This window comes from Schistocerca americana, chromosome 5, assembly GCF_021461395.2.
Source record: "Schistocerca americana isolate TAMUIC-IGC-003095 chromosome 5, iqSchAmer2.1, whole genome shotgun sequence".
Classification (NCBI taxonomy): domain Eukaryota; kingdom Metazoa; phylum Arthropoda; class Insecta; order Orthoptera; family Acrididae; genus Schistocerca; species Schistocerca americana.
Window position 1 is genome coordinate 519,455,798 of NC_060123.1, and position 16,084 is coordinate 519,471,881.

At 42.4% G+C, this 16,084-nt stretch overlaps 1 protein-coding gene across 4 annotated transcripts in view; it reads left to right on the plus strand.

Moving 5' to 3' along the window:
* LOC124616726 (cytosolic carboxypeptidase 1-like) overlaps nt 1-10,867 on the plus strand; it is a 514,069-nt gene extending 503,202 nt beyond the window's left edge. For all 4 annotated transcript variants that reach the window (XM_047145088.1, XM_047145090.1, XM_047145089.1 and 1 more), the window contains one exon: nt 10,455-10,867. In XM_047145088.1, the coding sequence (XP_047001044.1) occupies nt 10,455-10,554 (100 nt within the window). In that variant the 3' untranslated portion in view covers nt 10,555-10,867. The remainder of the gene's footprint in view (nt 1-10,454) is intronic.
* Nucleotides 10,868-16,084: the final 5,217 nt, after the last annotated feature.

Sequence of the window (16,084 nt, forward strand, 5' to 3'; positions counted from 1 at the left end):
TAATGGGATATGTGATGTTTGTGAGTGAATTGGTGTAGGTGGTGTTGGGAGGATGGGACAGGTCTTGCATCTGGGTCAATTACAGGGGTATGAACCATGATTTAAGGGGTTGGGAGCAGGGGTTGTGTAAGGATGGACAAATTTATTGTGAAGGTTCGGTAGGTAGCAGAATACTGCTGTGAGAGGGGTGGGAAGGATAGTGGTCAGGACATCTCTTATTTCAGGGCACGACGAGATGTAGCTGAAACCCTGACGGAGAATGTAATTCAATGACTGGAGCAACTGAATTACATTCTCCCGCCAGGGTTTTTACTACCTCTTGTTCTGCCTTGAAATGAGGAATGTCCTTCCCTGCAATATATCCTGCATTCCCATAATCCTCCTGGCCTCAACCTTCATTAGTCATTGTCATCACCCATCCAGCCTCCCTGTTTCCTTTCCAGCATTATACAACCCTCATTCCACCATCGCACCCAAGTCCTTTTACTTCTCCCCTTTTCCACTAACCCCCGCCTCCTATTCCTCCCACTCCCTGCCCCAGCCTCCTTACCCACACTCAGTCGCTGTTTCCATCATGCACCACTGGTGCTGCTGCTCGCAGTGTGGCTACAGTTGCCGGAGACTGCAGTTGGGTGTGAGTTGCATTTTTGTGTGTGTGTGTGTGTGTGTGTGTGTGTGTGTGTGTGTGTGTGTGTGTGCTGAAAGCTTTATTTGTGACTGTCTCTTTGTTGTGCCTATCTGTGACTCAGCATTTCTGATTTATGCTAACTTTGAGAGTGATGTAAATCATATATTCAGCCTGTACTTGATTCACTGATAACTCTGCCTCAATGCATATTTAAAAAAAACTAGTTTTAGGTACGTGCATACGGACTGCAAGATCACACATAGACATAGTTATTGCATATAAAAATAAAATCCTGAGTGTTCCAATTGACAGCATGCTGAACAGAGAATACTGTGTTCTGGTGATGCAAGAGACTGCTCTCAACAATAATTGCTTTGAGAGGCTGTTGCCTTCACATAGCCTGCATATGATTACAATAACTTACCTTTTACTTAAAACGTTCAATAAGGAATCGTGCTTTTTGATGGTCAGATGATTCTTGTAACTTATTTTGAAATTAAGCAGTGCAGTTGATGTTCTGTATCTCAATAAAATAATTTTATATCTTTTGATGAGTATTTGTCTTGGGTCTTCATTGTCTCACCTGCTATGAGTAATAATTCGTTGACATTTGTGATTTCTTTTAGAGAACTGAAATCTATTCCATTACCAGAGGAGTAGTCATTCCTGTTTGTTCTGATATAATATGTCTGTTTCTAATTTTTGTTAGCATGCCTTATGATTTTCATTTTGTCGTTTCGTCTGGTTTTCATCTGTTAATAATGTATGACTTAAATTTTATGTTAGAATACGGTAAAATTCTGCTTTGCTTCTACATTTCTGATGAATAACACCTTAGTATAGATATGAGTCTACTAATGATACAAACTCTTTCACATACCAGATGCAAACACTTAATTATCGCTGAGGTTAAATGTTCAAAACATTTTTCCCATTATCATCTTTCTAATGAATTTAAGTTCTTTAAAGACTTTTTATAATGAAAGCTTAACAGAGAGCAGTTCTTCTTTCCTCTGCTTCCTGGCATTCTCTTACTAATGGAAAAGAAATTTTGTTACCAACACTTCAGAGAAATGAAACAATTTGAAGTTTACACATCTATTAAAGAAAAAATATGACACATATTGAACGCTGTTATTTTGTTAGCCTTTGGTTAATATTTTATTGTGTCTGCTTCTTTGGATGAAATTTAGTGGTAAAAGGGTTTTAACTGCCTAGACTGATATAGTTCGTAATGTGACTGCTTTGTGAGTGTCTGGGTGACTAATGTATCTGAAGCATTCATTTATGGTGATCTATAGATTCCATAAAGAAGCAGAACCTTCAGGCATGCAAAATTAATCAACAGTGTGATCATTATTGTAATGAAAATGCAGAGTCAAAAGATGACAGAGTGTTTTTACCACACCATATTTAAAATTTTGATACATAGCTATTCATATACTCCATATTTCAGGTCAGCAAAATTATATATTGATTGCTACCAAATGCACAAAAAAGTAGATCTAATAATTACTTTATTGGCTTGCTTTTTCTATTCTAGTTTGCCAGAGTTTAGTAAATTATAATTGGGTAGGTATTTATTTATTTTATTTATTGCAATATGTATTCCGTAGATCCAGTTCTGCATTTTAACACATGGATGTGGAACGAGTCAAAACATTTAGTTCATTATTACATTAGTTTCCATAAGGACAATAAACAAAGATTAATAAAACAAGTAGGAAACACAATCGGTAGGATAAAATTACACTCACAAGCAGAGTTCCAGTTTGTTTGTGAATATAAAATCTTTCTTGACTTTTAATCCGTACATATTAGAAAAGTGTGTGTGGGGGGGGGGGGGGGGGGGGGGGCGCATGCGTGTGTGTAAGCGTAAGTATGCTTGCATGCATGCATGTATGTTCTACATCTCCTCCTAAATGACTGGACCTATTTCAACTAAACTTGGTACAAATGTACAAATATATCTTACTGTCAAGCGACTATAATTATGGGATAGAAAGCACCCTCATACATATCACAGGGGTGCGAGTGAAAAGAAGCATAGCCCACAATGTGTGACTTCCCAACTTGATTCACCCAGTATCTGAGTATGAGACCACTTAGCAACTTGCAACAAATTTTATGCATAATTTCAAATCTTTACGAAATGTTATCTCGCTGACAACCCCTACAAAGTGATGAAAGGAAAAATGTTTGTTGCGTACTACTTTTCTGCTGTTCATGCAGTAAAAGTACAGCATGAGGCATAACATTACTATTAATGACACACTTTGCAGATGGCATACACGTATACCACTGAATGTAACTGCAAAATTATATCCTTGGATAACACATAGTTCATGAAGTAAGAGGTCATAAACAATGAGATGCAGGGAAAATTGCTGCATCATGTGTGACATTTAAATTTATTACTTTGTCGCTACTAGCTCTATTGACAACACATTGTGCAGACAGTATCCACACATACCACTAAATGTTCCTATGAAATTATAATATTGTACAACACAGAGTTCAAGAGATATGACATCATAAACATTAAGCACAAGGCCAGACACTTTGTGGCATATGTGTGTATGGACAGCTATATGTGTGTATGGACAGCTGTAAATGAATACCTGGGCAATGCCGGGTACTCTGCTAGTATCCACTATAGTATCTCCTGTTAATGATAACAAGAAGAGTTAATTTCTGTGTCCACAAAAAATCACACTTTTCTTTATGCTTTGCTGCACACATCACTCTCTTCTTCATCCCACTTCTGCTGCTCAGGGCCATTTGCTTTTTATATTACTCAGTGTGTTTCCCATTTCTTATTCATTTTTGTCTAGAAATGGAAGAGTTCAGTGGAAAAATTTTCATGTCGTAAACCATAATTTTGAAGGTTTTTATTTCATGATTTATATTTTTGATGATACATGGTAGATGGGAGCAAAGAGTTTAAGTAGTATTAGATCAGGATTTGGGGGGGGGGGGGGGGGGGATGGATTGCTAATAGTGATTACCTACTAAATGTTCTAGTTTTCTTCAAAGTGGTTCTGAACTAATAAGTCTGTGTCTGGTGGGCCAGGATGCGGGTTCATTTTGTGAAGATATTTCTTCTACATGTGCCAGCTGTATATGCTGTTGGCGAGAGAAGTCACTGAAATGCAATACTCATGTACACATATTCACTTTGTGAACTTAGCCAGGTTACAAACAGATCATTGCTGGATTCAGGGAGATCACAAAAGGTGAAGACAATGGCCTAATGGAAGGAGAATAAATGATATTGAAAATGTGTTCTAACCCAAGAACACTAATTTTTTGCTCAAACAGTACATACACATGGTAGACAAGCTATAATACAATTAGCAATACACAAGTGGCTGGCAGAGTCTTGTGCTCTAGCCTATACAGGGTGTTACAAAAAGGTACGGCCCAACCTCACACACAAAGAAAGAAAATATGTTATGTGGGCATGTGTCCGGAAACGCTTACTTTCCATGGTAGAGCTAATTTTATTACTTATCTTCAAATCACATTAATCATGGAAGGGAAACACACAGCAACAGAACGTATCAGCGTGACTTCAAACACTTTGTTACAGGAAATGTTCAAAATGTCCTCCGTTAGCGGGGATACATGCATCCACCCTCTGTCGCATGGAATCCCTGATGCCCTGATGCAGCCCTGGAGAATGGCGTATTGTATCACAGCCGTCCACAATACGAACGTGAAGAGTCTCTACATTTGGTACCGGGGTTGCGTAGACAAGAGCTTTCAAATGCCCCCATAAATGAAAGTCAAGAGGGTTGAGGTCAGGAGAGCGTGGTGGGCATGGAATTGGTCCGCCCCTACCAATCCATCGGTTACCGAATCTGTTGTTGAGAAGCGTACGAACACTTCGACTGAAATGTGCAGGAGGTCCATCGTGCATGAACCGCATGTTGTGTCGTACTTGTAAAGGCACATGTTCTAGCAACACAGGTAGAGTATCCCGTATGAAATCATGATAACGTGCTCCATTGAGCGTAGGTGGAAGAACATGGGGCCCAATCAAGACATCCCCAACAATGCCTGCCCAAACACACACAGAAAATCTGTGTTGATGACGTGATTGCACAATTGCATGCAGATTCTCATCAGCCCACACATGTTGATTGTAAAAATTTACAATTTGATCACGTTGGAATGAAGCCTCATTTGTACAGCAGCAACTTCTCTGACGCTGACATTAGGGTTATCGTCAACTGCACGAAGAATTGCCTCGTCCATTGCAGGTATCCTCATCGTTCTAGGTCTTTCCCAGTCGCGAGTCATAGGCTGGAATGTTCCGTGCTCCCTAAGACGTCGATCAATTGCTTCGAACGTCTTCCTGTCGGGACACCTTCATTCTGGAAATCTGTCTCGATACAAACGCACCGCGGCATGGCTATTGCCCTGTGCTAATCCATACATCAAATGGGCATCTGCCAACTCCGCATTTGTAAACATTGCACTGACTGCAAAACCACGTTCGTGATGAACACTAACTTGTTGATGCTACGTACTGATGTGCTTGATGCTAGTACTGTAGAGCAATGAGTCGCATGTCATCACAAGCACCGAAGTCAACATTACCTTCCTTCAATTGGGCCAACTGGCGGTGAATCGAGGAAGTACAGTACATACTGACGAAACTAAAATGAACTCTAACATGGAAATTAAGCGTTTCCGGACAGATGTCCTCATAACATCTTTTCTTTATTTGTGCGTGAGGAATGTTTCCTGAAAGTTTGGCCGTACCTTTTTGTAACACCCTGTATATTTATTAGTCCCAACAGGGGGTGCAGCTGACAGGCTGTGCACACAGTTGCTGTCATATTAGCAGGCTGGGTGGCCTTTATTGGCTGAATCAAGCACAAACTTCGCACATGAACTATGAAGCAGCACATGCACATAATTGGTAGTTACAGCACTCCTCTTCCTTTGCAAAGAAGTGAGCACTGTGATCACATCCATTTCTTCTGTACTCGATGTAAGTTGTTGAGTCAGGTGACACACTGCCACCAGCGCACAGGGTCGGAATTGGCGTGAGCATTTACAGGTGCGGCACCCACCCACCCCTTGTGAGATGCCATATGGTAGGACAAGTGACACAGGTGCAGCATCCATATCCAGGGAAGGAGGTTGAAGTGAAGGCAGTGCGACAGGCAACACTAGCTGCAATGGAGGCAACAGCAGTGGAGAAATGATCGTACGGCATTATTGACTCTGACAGTGCGGGGACTGAGGTCCCGTCGTGACCCCAGACAGCTGAAGGGGGCACCCACAACAGAGGAGACAGTTGTGAAAACACCACCAGTAACTATGGAGGAGGTGAGATCACTGGCCACAAGGGGCTCGTGGAGGTGCACCTGATGCGCAGCCACCCAAGTGAGGTTGTGGTGGATTAATGTGTCACGATGCCCTCTCCTTAGCCGTGCGGATGACGCAGAAGTATTGGTCACAGGTACTCTTGATTACTACCGGCACTCATTTTGGCCGATGGCCAAACCCCCATGCACAAACAACTGTGACAGACTAGAAGTATACCGAGCGGGGTGGCGCAGTGGTTAGACACTGGACTCGCATTCGGGAGGACGACGGTTCAATCCCGCGTCCGGCCATCCTGATTTAGGTTTTCCGTGATTTCCCTAAATCACTCCAGGCAAATGACGGGATGGTTCCTCTGAAAGGGCACGGCCGACTTCCTTCCCAATCCTTCCCTAATCGGATGAGACCGATGACCACGCTGTCTGGTCTCCTTCCCCAAACCAACCAACCAACCAACTAGAAGTATTGTGGTGCTGGTGCTGTCAGATGGGCTGGCATCAGATGAAGCAGATGTAACAGTGTCTGAGGCTGATGACTGTGCAACAGTTCTACCAGAAATACTTCTGGTAACACTTCCAAAACATGTTTTTCATCTGAGTCTTGATTGAGGGTGGAAAGGAGGAGCCATGAGATGGTGAACACCACATTTTTTTAAAAAAATCTTCAGATTCGTGAGATGTGAACTGGGTGTCATTGTCAGTAATGACGTATATGGAAGATGTTTTTCCATCGCAAAAATTTTTGACAAAGGAGAAATTGTTGTCACTGCAGAAGTAGGCAGACAATATACCACATACAGAAACTCAGAACAAGCATCAATTACAAGCCAGTAGAATTTCAAAAAAGGTCCCGTAAAATCTACATTAATTCTTTTACAAGGAGGCTGTGGATCTAGCCACTATGACAAAGGACGACAGGAATCCACCTGATGGTTGACACACTGAGGGCAGGTTGCAACAACTCACACTATTTCCCTATCAGTGCCTGGCCAAAAAGGAGACTGCATGCCAACGTTTTTGTATGTGACACATCCCAGTGGTCCACATGTAATAAATGCATAACCTCACATCAAAGGGAGGACTTAACTACAACCTGAGGAGCGGTGTCCTCTGTAGCTGACAGCAGCACTCTGCCCCATACAGAAGGATATTTTTGTAATACAAAATAATTTCTCAAAGGATCAGAAGCATGGCCCAGAGGTTAGTCCAGCCAGCTGTTGTACAAAGCAAAACAGGTAACCTTATTTAAAACAGGTTCCTCAGCCACTGTGGCTGCAATTTTAAAAGTGCGCGCACTGCTGAAAAAGTGACCAAACAAGGAGCTGATTGCAACTTAGGTTTCAAAAACTTGTATGCCCGGTCACAAGCTAGTAACCAGTGGAAAGGAACATCTGTATAATAATGTGTGGAGAGGTTGTACCACAGTAGTAGCCTCCAGATTGAATTTGTGACAGTACACAATTTTGCCTAAAAATACCTGTAACCCCTTGATGTATGTGGGGTGTGGAAACATGGCAATAGCATCAGTATGCTGGAGCAGTGGTTTAATGCCAGTGTGTGACACTTCAAAACCCAAATAAATAATGGATGGTTGAAAAGACTGTGTCTTATCCATATTGAACTTTAACTCTGCCGACTGTGAAACAGAAAACAGAGCATGAAGGTTCTGCAAATGTTCCTCTGTAGAGGCACCAGATGTTACTATATTATCTAAGTAGTTGATGTGGCCTGAAACTGATGTAATAAGTTGCTCTAAAAAGTGTTGAAAAGTAGCTGATGCATTTGCCATACCAAAAGGCAAACGCTGGTATCGATAAAGCCCAAATGGGGTATTGACAACTAGAAGTAGTTTGGATTCCTCACTGAGTGGCAACTGTAAATATGCCTCTCCCAAGTCAATCTTTGGAAAATAGTGCCACTCCTCCCAGCAATAATTTGCTAATAGCCAGTCAGGGCGTGGTAAAGGATAGGTATCAATGATTGACTGTGCATTAATAGAGTTTTAAAAAATTATCACAGAGGTGTTATTCACTGGTAGGTTTTTTGACTATCACCAGAGGTGCTGATCCTTCACTGGAAGAAAGAGGTCAAATAACGTCAAGGCATTGAAGATGATCCAATTCTGCTTTTACCTGATCCTGTAAAGTTACCAATACCGGGTGAGCCTGGAAAAAACAGGGCGAGCAGACTATTTCATTGTAATATAAGCTTGAAATTCTGTAGCAGAACCCAGTTCTGGAGAAAATAGAGAGGAATATTTGGCACTAGAAACAAAATACTCTTCATCATCAATGGAGAATCCAAACAGTTTAAAAGGGCCCAAATCAAACAGATTTTCAGTGTAAGCATTGTCCACAGCCAGGAATGTTAATGAATGAACGATAGCCTTGTAAGTCACAGGTGCAGAAAAATGTCCAAGAATGTGATTCTGTTATTTGTTATAACTAGCCAGCCTCTGTGACACTGGAGTTACAGGGGGAGAATACAAGTCCACTTAAGTCTGAGAATCCAGCAATACTGCTGCTGCACCCATGTCCACCTGCATTCTCAATGACTTGTCAAACACACGCACTTCAATGTGTAACTTCCTTTGAAACACCATCACTGCTGACACATTGTTCAGTCCATGTTCATTTCATCCTCGCTCAGATTTGGAAAGGAGTTACATACAGAAGCAACATGTCCTTTCTTATGGCACTTATTACACGTTACACTGCTTGGGACTTGCTGTCCATTGGTGTTGAATGAAACAGTATTGGTATGAAGGCAGTAGAGCATGAAGCTGTCACTGTTGTGACTCTGACTGTTGTCACAAATGCCGATTACTTATATGATGCTGAGATGTCTGCTGGAATGCTGCAATAGTGTGTGTGTTTCCTTTCAAACTGACTGAAGGCTGGAAGGGGTGAGAGCAATTGATTTCTGAAACTTCAGACCAGGCCTCTATCTGGCCACCTGCAGCCAATGAAACTTCAAATGACTGAGCTATGTTCTCTAATGCCCTAAGCTCACTCTTGAACTTCCCTACCAGGAGCAAACAGTATGATTGCATCACGAACCTTCTGATCAGCACAGGATTCCTTATGAATGTTTGTCACAAAATACAACAGCAGCTAAGTCCATGTAGTCCAGCTGCCAATGCCTTGTATGACTGTTTTGGCTACTTTAGGTACTGGTAAAACTGCACACGAGTAGCAGTAACTAAGTATATTTTCAGTGATAGGTAGAAAGTAACTCTCATATCAGATCAAAAGAAAGACTTGGAGATTCTTGTAAAGGGCCGAGCTTCCACAACAACTGATACCTGTGAGGTGAAATCCCTGACAGAAAAAAGGGCCTTGCAAACATTTAAATCTGTTACCCTAAATGCCTGGAAATGTTGCCACGGGCATTTATTAGAAGCACCCCAGTCTTCTGCTGCATCATCGCACGCAGGGAACTGCAGTGGATATGTTGTTGGCAGAACCACAGGTTATACCAGTGTAGTAGCTAAAGTAGATGTAGCAACTGTCCGCACCTGCTGTTGCTCAAGAAGGGATTTAAGCACTGCCTCCATGAAAAGTAAACTCAAAGGACTAGTGATTGAATTGGAACACATGGAGTCAAATCCCATCCTCATCGCCAAAAAGTGTTCTGACCCAAGAACCCTGTAATTTATTGCTTGAACAATACATACTCCTTGAAGACAAGGTACAATACAATACTCCGCCTCTATATTACAACAGTGGGCACAGCCAGCAGGCTGCTTATGCAGCTGTTTCTGTATTAGCAGGCCGGGTGGCTTCAATTGACCAAATCAAGCACGAACTTCATGCTCAAAATGTGGAGCTGTGCACATGCAGAATTGGTAGTTACAGCAAAAAGCCTGCAATCCAGTCTCCATGTTCTCTTTCTGTACATTGGCTGCTGATTCTCCACCATTTGATTATTCTTTGCTGTTTCCGCGTTACTGCTCAGTTCTTCCATTCCCTCGCAATGTAGTATTATGCTATGCATTTTGACACCACTCTTACTCCCGATCCCTTGCCATAGAGGTCATGTCCCTGTGAAAGACCCATGTGCACAAACTGTCCCAAGCATCTACCCAGCACACCTATTCTGTTTCCATCACAGCCGTATCCTATGCCGTCAGAGGCCATCAAGGTCACTTGTGGAAACAGTTATGTTACACATCAACTCCTCTCCAACTTCTGTCTTTTGCAAGGGTATGACACCAGCTAACTGTTCACATATGTAAATGTTTGCTTTTAAGTGGGAAGGAGGGGGAGGAACACACACTCTGTGGTATTAGTCTATTAGTCTCTTTGCTCCGAGGAAGGACCAAAAAGCATAGCCAAAAGTTCAGTCTTATTTATGTCTGTCTATCGACAATGTTACTCCTTCAGTTGTTTATAAATGATACTTTCTTTCAATATAACATCCATTAATGTGGAAATTGCCAACTGAACTGAAATACAATTAATTTGTCAATTTCTTATTTTTTCCAGGTGTGAAATACTTTCGCCTGGAAGCCAAGAAGATGCAGCTAGTGATTCTCCAGACCATAGTGACAGTAGTGAATTTGATGATGAAGAATATCATAGCTAGGTGCCTGATTGCAGCTATCAAAACATGTGAATGTTTGGTTTTTATATATTAACTAATATGTACCTTGTCAGTGTGTTCAAAAATTATTTGTCTTTTGTATAGTGTTTCAATGGGATGTGCAAATGTATAAATCCTTCCATTGTTCAGTGCATTTCAAAAAGAATAGCTTGTGGGAATACTTGTGTAGTGAAATATTGTTTTTGTTTGTTGTTGTTGCACTTCTGATACCTCGTCCACTAATATCTCTGTTATAGATGAAGTAGTTCAATATTTCCATTTTATGCTTCCAAGGAATAAAACAAGTATGTGTGTACTGTGTATTTATATTATAGCTGTCAAGGCACTATTGCAGTATTCTACAACCTATATGGATTCATAATTGTTTGTGACATTTTCCCCCCACCTCTTCCTTTGAATTTCATGTAACATTTATATTTTGGTTCCAGAGAAAGAACCATTGGTTACAAAACTGAGGGACACATGCTATTTTCTTTTGTGTTAAGTAAAAACTTTGCTTCCTTTCCTTGTATCAAATGATTGTGTTTCTTACTTACATGGAAGGTTCTACATAATAAGAATGAATTTGATAGCACCTCATAGATTTTCTGTAGTTGCAATAGTATGAAGTAGGATAGACAACTATCCACCACGTAGAAGAAGGATCGAATGGCAGACAGGAACATTTGAAAGTATATTTTTGGGTATTATTAAGTTGTCATCTAAGTTCTTCATCAAATGCAGATGGAGACACACACACACACACACACACACACACACACACACACACACACACACACACACACAATCTACCTCTATATGACAAGTATAAGTTCTGTCTTCTGGTCAGACAGACGAAACAATAAGTAGGAGGTGCTTATGACACTTCCCATCTTGAAGGATGCAGCAAACTGAAAAAGGAATAAGTGATTTTTACCACTACAAGAAGATGCCACAAGAAGATATCATGATGCAGGGATTGAAGCTAATACTAATACATAGAGAGATCACAATGCAAATTGTCACATTGTAAAGAGCAAATAGTGAAATTCATATATTTTTTTTTTTTTTTTTTTAGAAACCATCATTGCAGTTTGTGAACACTGATCGGAATCACACCCCATGTATTATTTCACAAGAACAATTCATTCACAGACCCAAAAGTATTGTTTGTGGTAATTATCATGATTGTCTTGCAAAATTGTAGTAAGAAAGTTCTAGTAGAATGTAAATACATTCACAGTAAAGGAGGCAACTCACCAAAAATCAAAACATTGAATCTTCAACATGAACACACAAGAAAGACAGAAAAAAACTGCTATCTTGCAGAGTAAATCCTTTCTCAAACTAGGGTACACACTCATGAACAAAAGTGCGCATGCAGATCTGTGATCTGTGCCCCTACATAGTACCTGCTGGACACACAGTGCCAGGAGTGCAGTTCGGCAGGACGACTAGGGTGGGGTTGGGTTGGGGTAGTGGTACGTGGGGAGGGTTTAGAGAGAGAGAGAGAGAGAGAGAGAGAGAGCTAGTGACTTGGAGGGACCAGCCGGTTTGCTGGTTACGAGTGTGGTAGGGAGGAGTGGTAGGTGTGTGGGCTAGGCATTGTGATGCACAGGTATCAGAGCAGGAATGGGGGTGGGTGGGTGGAGGGGAGCAGCGTACAGTGAAGATGACCAGAAGAGGTGAATTGGGAGAGGGTGATAGCTCCTCTTCCTTTGTCCTATGACCCACTCCAAGCTCCTCTCACCTTATCACATTTATTGTGCACTGTTACTCACTGGCTCTGACATCTTTGCATCACATGCCTAGCTTGCGCATCTGCCACTCCTACCTCTCACATTCCTAGCCAGCAACCTCCCTCCAAGCTGATAGCTGCCAACCCTCAACCACTCTTCCCGCCTACGAGCTCTCTGTCCCTCTATCCACCCCTTCTGACATGACACCTACCCTACCCTATCAAGGTGTCAAATGGCACTCCTGGCTCTCTCTCTCTCTCTCTCTCTCTCTCTCTCTGTGTGTGTGTGTGTGTGTGTGTGTGTGTGTGTGTGTGTGTGTAAATCTATTATTTTGGTGGAAATTATTAAGTGAAACAAAGTAAATACTCATTCTGTTGAAGTAATTGATATAGTGGCATATTCAGCAATGATTACATATTGTGCTTTTCTTCCTGTCAGCAAGAAATGGGCTGCTGAATTAGCAACTGTCTGTCTGTCTTCAAAAGCTTACAGACAAACTAATAATTCTATGGAAAGCTGTAAGAAAAGAATTACTACTACACGCAGTAATTGTGTGAGCACAATAATAATAATAATAATAATAGAACTAATAATAATAAAAATAACAATAATATTGATTTTAATCAAAGAATGTCTAGAGAAAATGGGTTTGTTACATAGCTCTCACAAGAAGTGCTGTATGAATATGAAGTAAGCAGATGTCAGTCAGTGGGAAGCATGCAAGAAGGCCTCCTCCATAGGCATGTAAGACTTGGAAGGAATGGTATTTATCTGTGTGAGTATTACTTCCTCTGGATGTGTTGTCATCTAGTGGGCAGTCTGAAAACTTAGTGCCTAACTTCGATTTTAGATCTACAATAATGGATGTAGACAAGATTAAACTTTCTCAATGGCTGAAAGCTCAGACATTCAGCGACACCTGCTACTGAATGGAATTCATTTAACACTTTCGCTGCGGCTGACGCTTATAAGCGTCACAAGAAGCCACGAGCCAGTGCGGCTGACGCCGATAAGCGTCCGCGCTCACTGTCGGATTACTGTCTAGTTGCAGCATCAAAGCTAGCATCAAAGCGTGTAAAATTTTGTTTTGTGTGGTCAGTTATCGAACGTATATTGTTCGTAATGGCGGCTAATGAACAGACACCAGGACCTTGCTACGTGAAAAGGAGCAGGAAAAGAGTTAAATTGACAGTGAAACAGTTACTTAGTGTACTAGACGACAGTGATTTTCTGTCTAGTGAGGACGAGGCATACCACAGAGATTGTCATTTAGAGGCTGCAGAAGAATTGCAGTGTGATGATAGCGCAGATGCACAGCTTTCGAATCTGTTTCGTGACAGTTCCGAATCTGACGATACGGATCACGACGATTGTGTGGAAATCGACGACGAAAAAGTAATGCATCTAAGGTGTCATCATTAAGTCAGTATCGAACATGATCCTACAGATGTTACGAGGTCTTGACGTCGGCCTGTAGCTCAGGTGTGCTCAGGAGCGTCGGCTCCGAGCGGTACCTGCCGTTTCAGAGTGTTACCGGCCCGCACTCGCACTCGCACGTTACCGGGCCGCACTGGAGAGTTGCGCGCCTGCACCGATGCTGCAGCGAAAGTGTTAATATTCAGAGAATGACCAGAGGGAATATATGATTCACCAATCAGCACATTAAGGGTAACCTTGGGATTGGATGTGTACTGGTATATGTGCATGTACGTGGGTATTTTTGTATTGTACAGGTTTGCAGTCAGTGGATACTGCATCATATTATCCAGAAACAGAAGACTGAAACTTTACAATATTATGAAAGGGATAGATTACTACTCACTGTAAAGATGTCCATCTGCTTAGCTGAGTGGTAATGTGCTTGCCTACAATGCAGTGGACCTGGGTTTGGTTCCTGGCCAGGTTGGAGATTTTCTCCACTCGTGGTCTGGGTGTTGTGTTGTGTTGTGTTGTGTTGTCATCACTGATGCACAAGTCACCCAATGTGGCATAACCTGAAATAAGACTTGCACCAGGTGACCCAAATTCCCTGGACACAGCCTCCCGGCTAACAATGCCAAACAATTATTTCATTTCATTTTTACTGTAAAGATGACCATTGAGTTGCAGACAGGCACAATGAAAGGATTGTTACACATTTAGCTTGTGATCAGAGCCTTCTTCAGGAAAGAAAACACACACACACACACACACACACACACACACACACACACACACGCCCGTTCACATAAGCAAACACACCTCATACACACATGACCGCTATCTCCAGCCACTCTGGTCAGAATGCAATTGTACTGCATTGAATGCAAGCAGCAATCTGGAGTGGGGAAGAGAAAGGGAAGTGATAGCAGGTTATGGATACAAGGAGAGTTGTCAGCATTACCTGGCGGAGTGTGCAGGGACTACAGGTGGAAGGGCACAGCTGCAAGGTGCAGCTTCACGAGACCGTGGGGGAGGGAGAGAGGGGGGAGGATAGGAGTAGAGAATCCACCACTCCCAAGAATCAGATACGAAGGAGTACTCCTTTTCTTACCCAGTAACACCCTGAATTGGAAAACCTGAACCACATCCTTCGCCAGGGATTTGACTATCTCTCATCATATCCGAAATGAAGTACATCCTACACAAGATCGTTCCCCTCCTAAAGTGAAGTTCCATCACAACATTCCTAAGCCACTCTCAATCCCAACTGCTTGCCACAGGAATCATATGTCTGTGGAAGACCCTGGTGCAAGACCTGCTCAATCAACCCAACCAGCATCCCCTATTCCAGTCCTATCACAGGCTTGCCCTACCCCATCAGAGACTGGGCTACCTGTGGAAGGAGCTTGTCATGTACCAGCTCTGTTGCAATCATTGCACAGCTTTTTATGTTGGTATATCTAATAACCAACTTTCAGGAATTCCTAAACTCCAACTTGACCTCCTTCACCAGGTCCCTTCCTAAGAGAAGAAAGAACAGCCATACACGGGAACAGCCATACACAGCCTCAAATTAGATCCTGACCTATTCATCCTACCTGCAAACGAAGGTTCCACCACTGTCATTATGCATCACAGTAACTATCTGGCAGAAGACCTCTGTCAATTGTCTGACTCTTCCAACTATAAACTCTGCCTGAGTGATCCCATCCCAGAAGTCCAGCATAACCTCCAGTCTCTGCTTAAGGTCTTAGGCCCTTCCCAGAACCTCTCCCCTTAATCCATTTCCCTCCTCACCTCTATGAAACACCACACAACCACCTTCTGCATGTTCCCAAAATCCACACACCCAAACAATCTTGGATGCCCCATTGTAGTTGGTTGTTGTGCCCCACTGAAAGAATTTCAGCACTCATTGACAAACACCTCCAACCTGAAACTTCCTGGCAGATTAAAACTGTGTGCCAGACCGAGACCCGAACTCGGGACCTTTGCCTTTCACGGACAAGTGCTCTACCAACTGTGCTACCTAAGCACGACTCACGCCCTGTCCTCACAGCTTTACTTCTGCCAGTATCTCGTCTCCTACCTTCCAAACTTTACAGAAGCTCTCCTGCGAACCACAATATCCTTTCTTCCAGGAGTGCTAGTTCTGCAAGGTTCGCAGGAGAGCTTCTGTAAAGTTTGGAAGGTAGGAGACGAGATACTGGCAGAAGTAAAGCTGTGAGGACAGGGCGTGAGTCGTGCTTGGGTAGCTCAGTTGGTAGAGCACTTGCCCGCAAAAGGCATAGGTCGTAAGTTCGAGTCTCGGTCCGGCACACAGTTTTAATCTGCCAGGAAGTTTCATATCAGCACACACTCCGCTGCAGAGT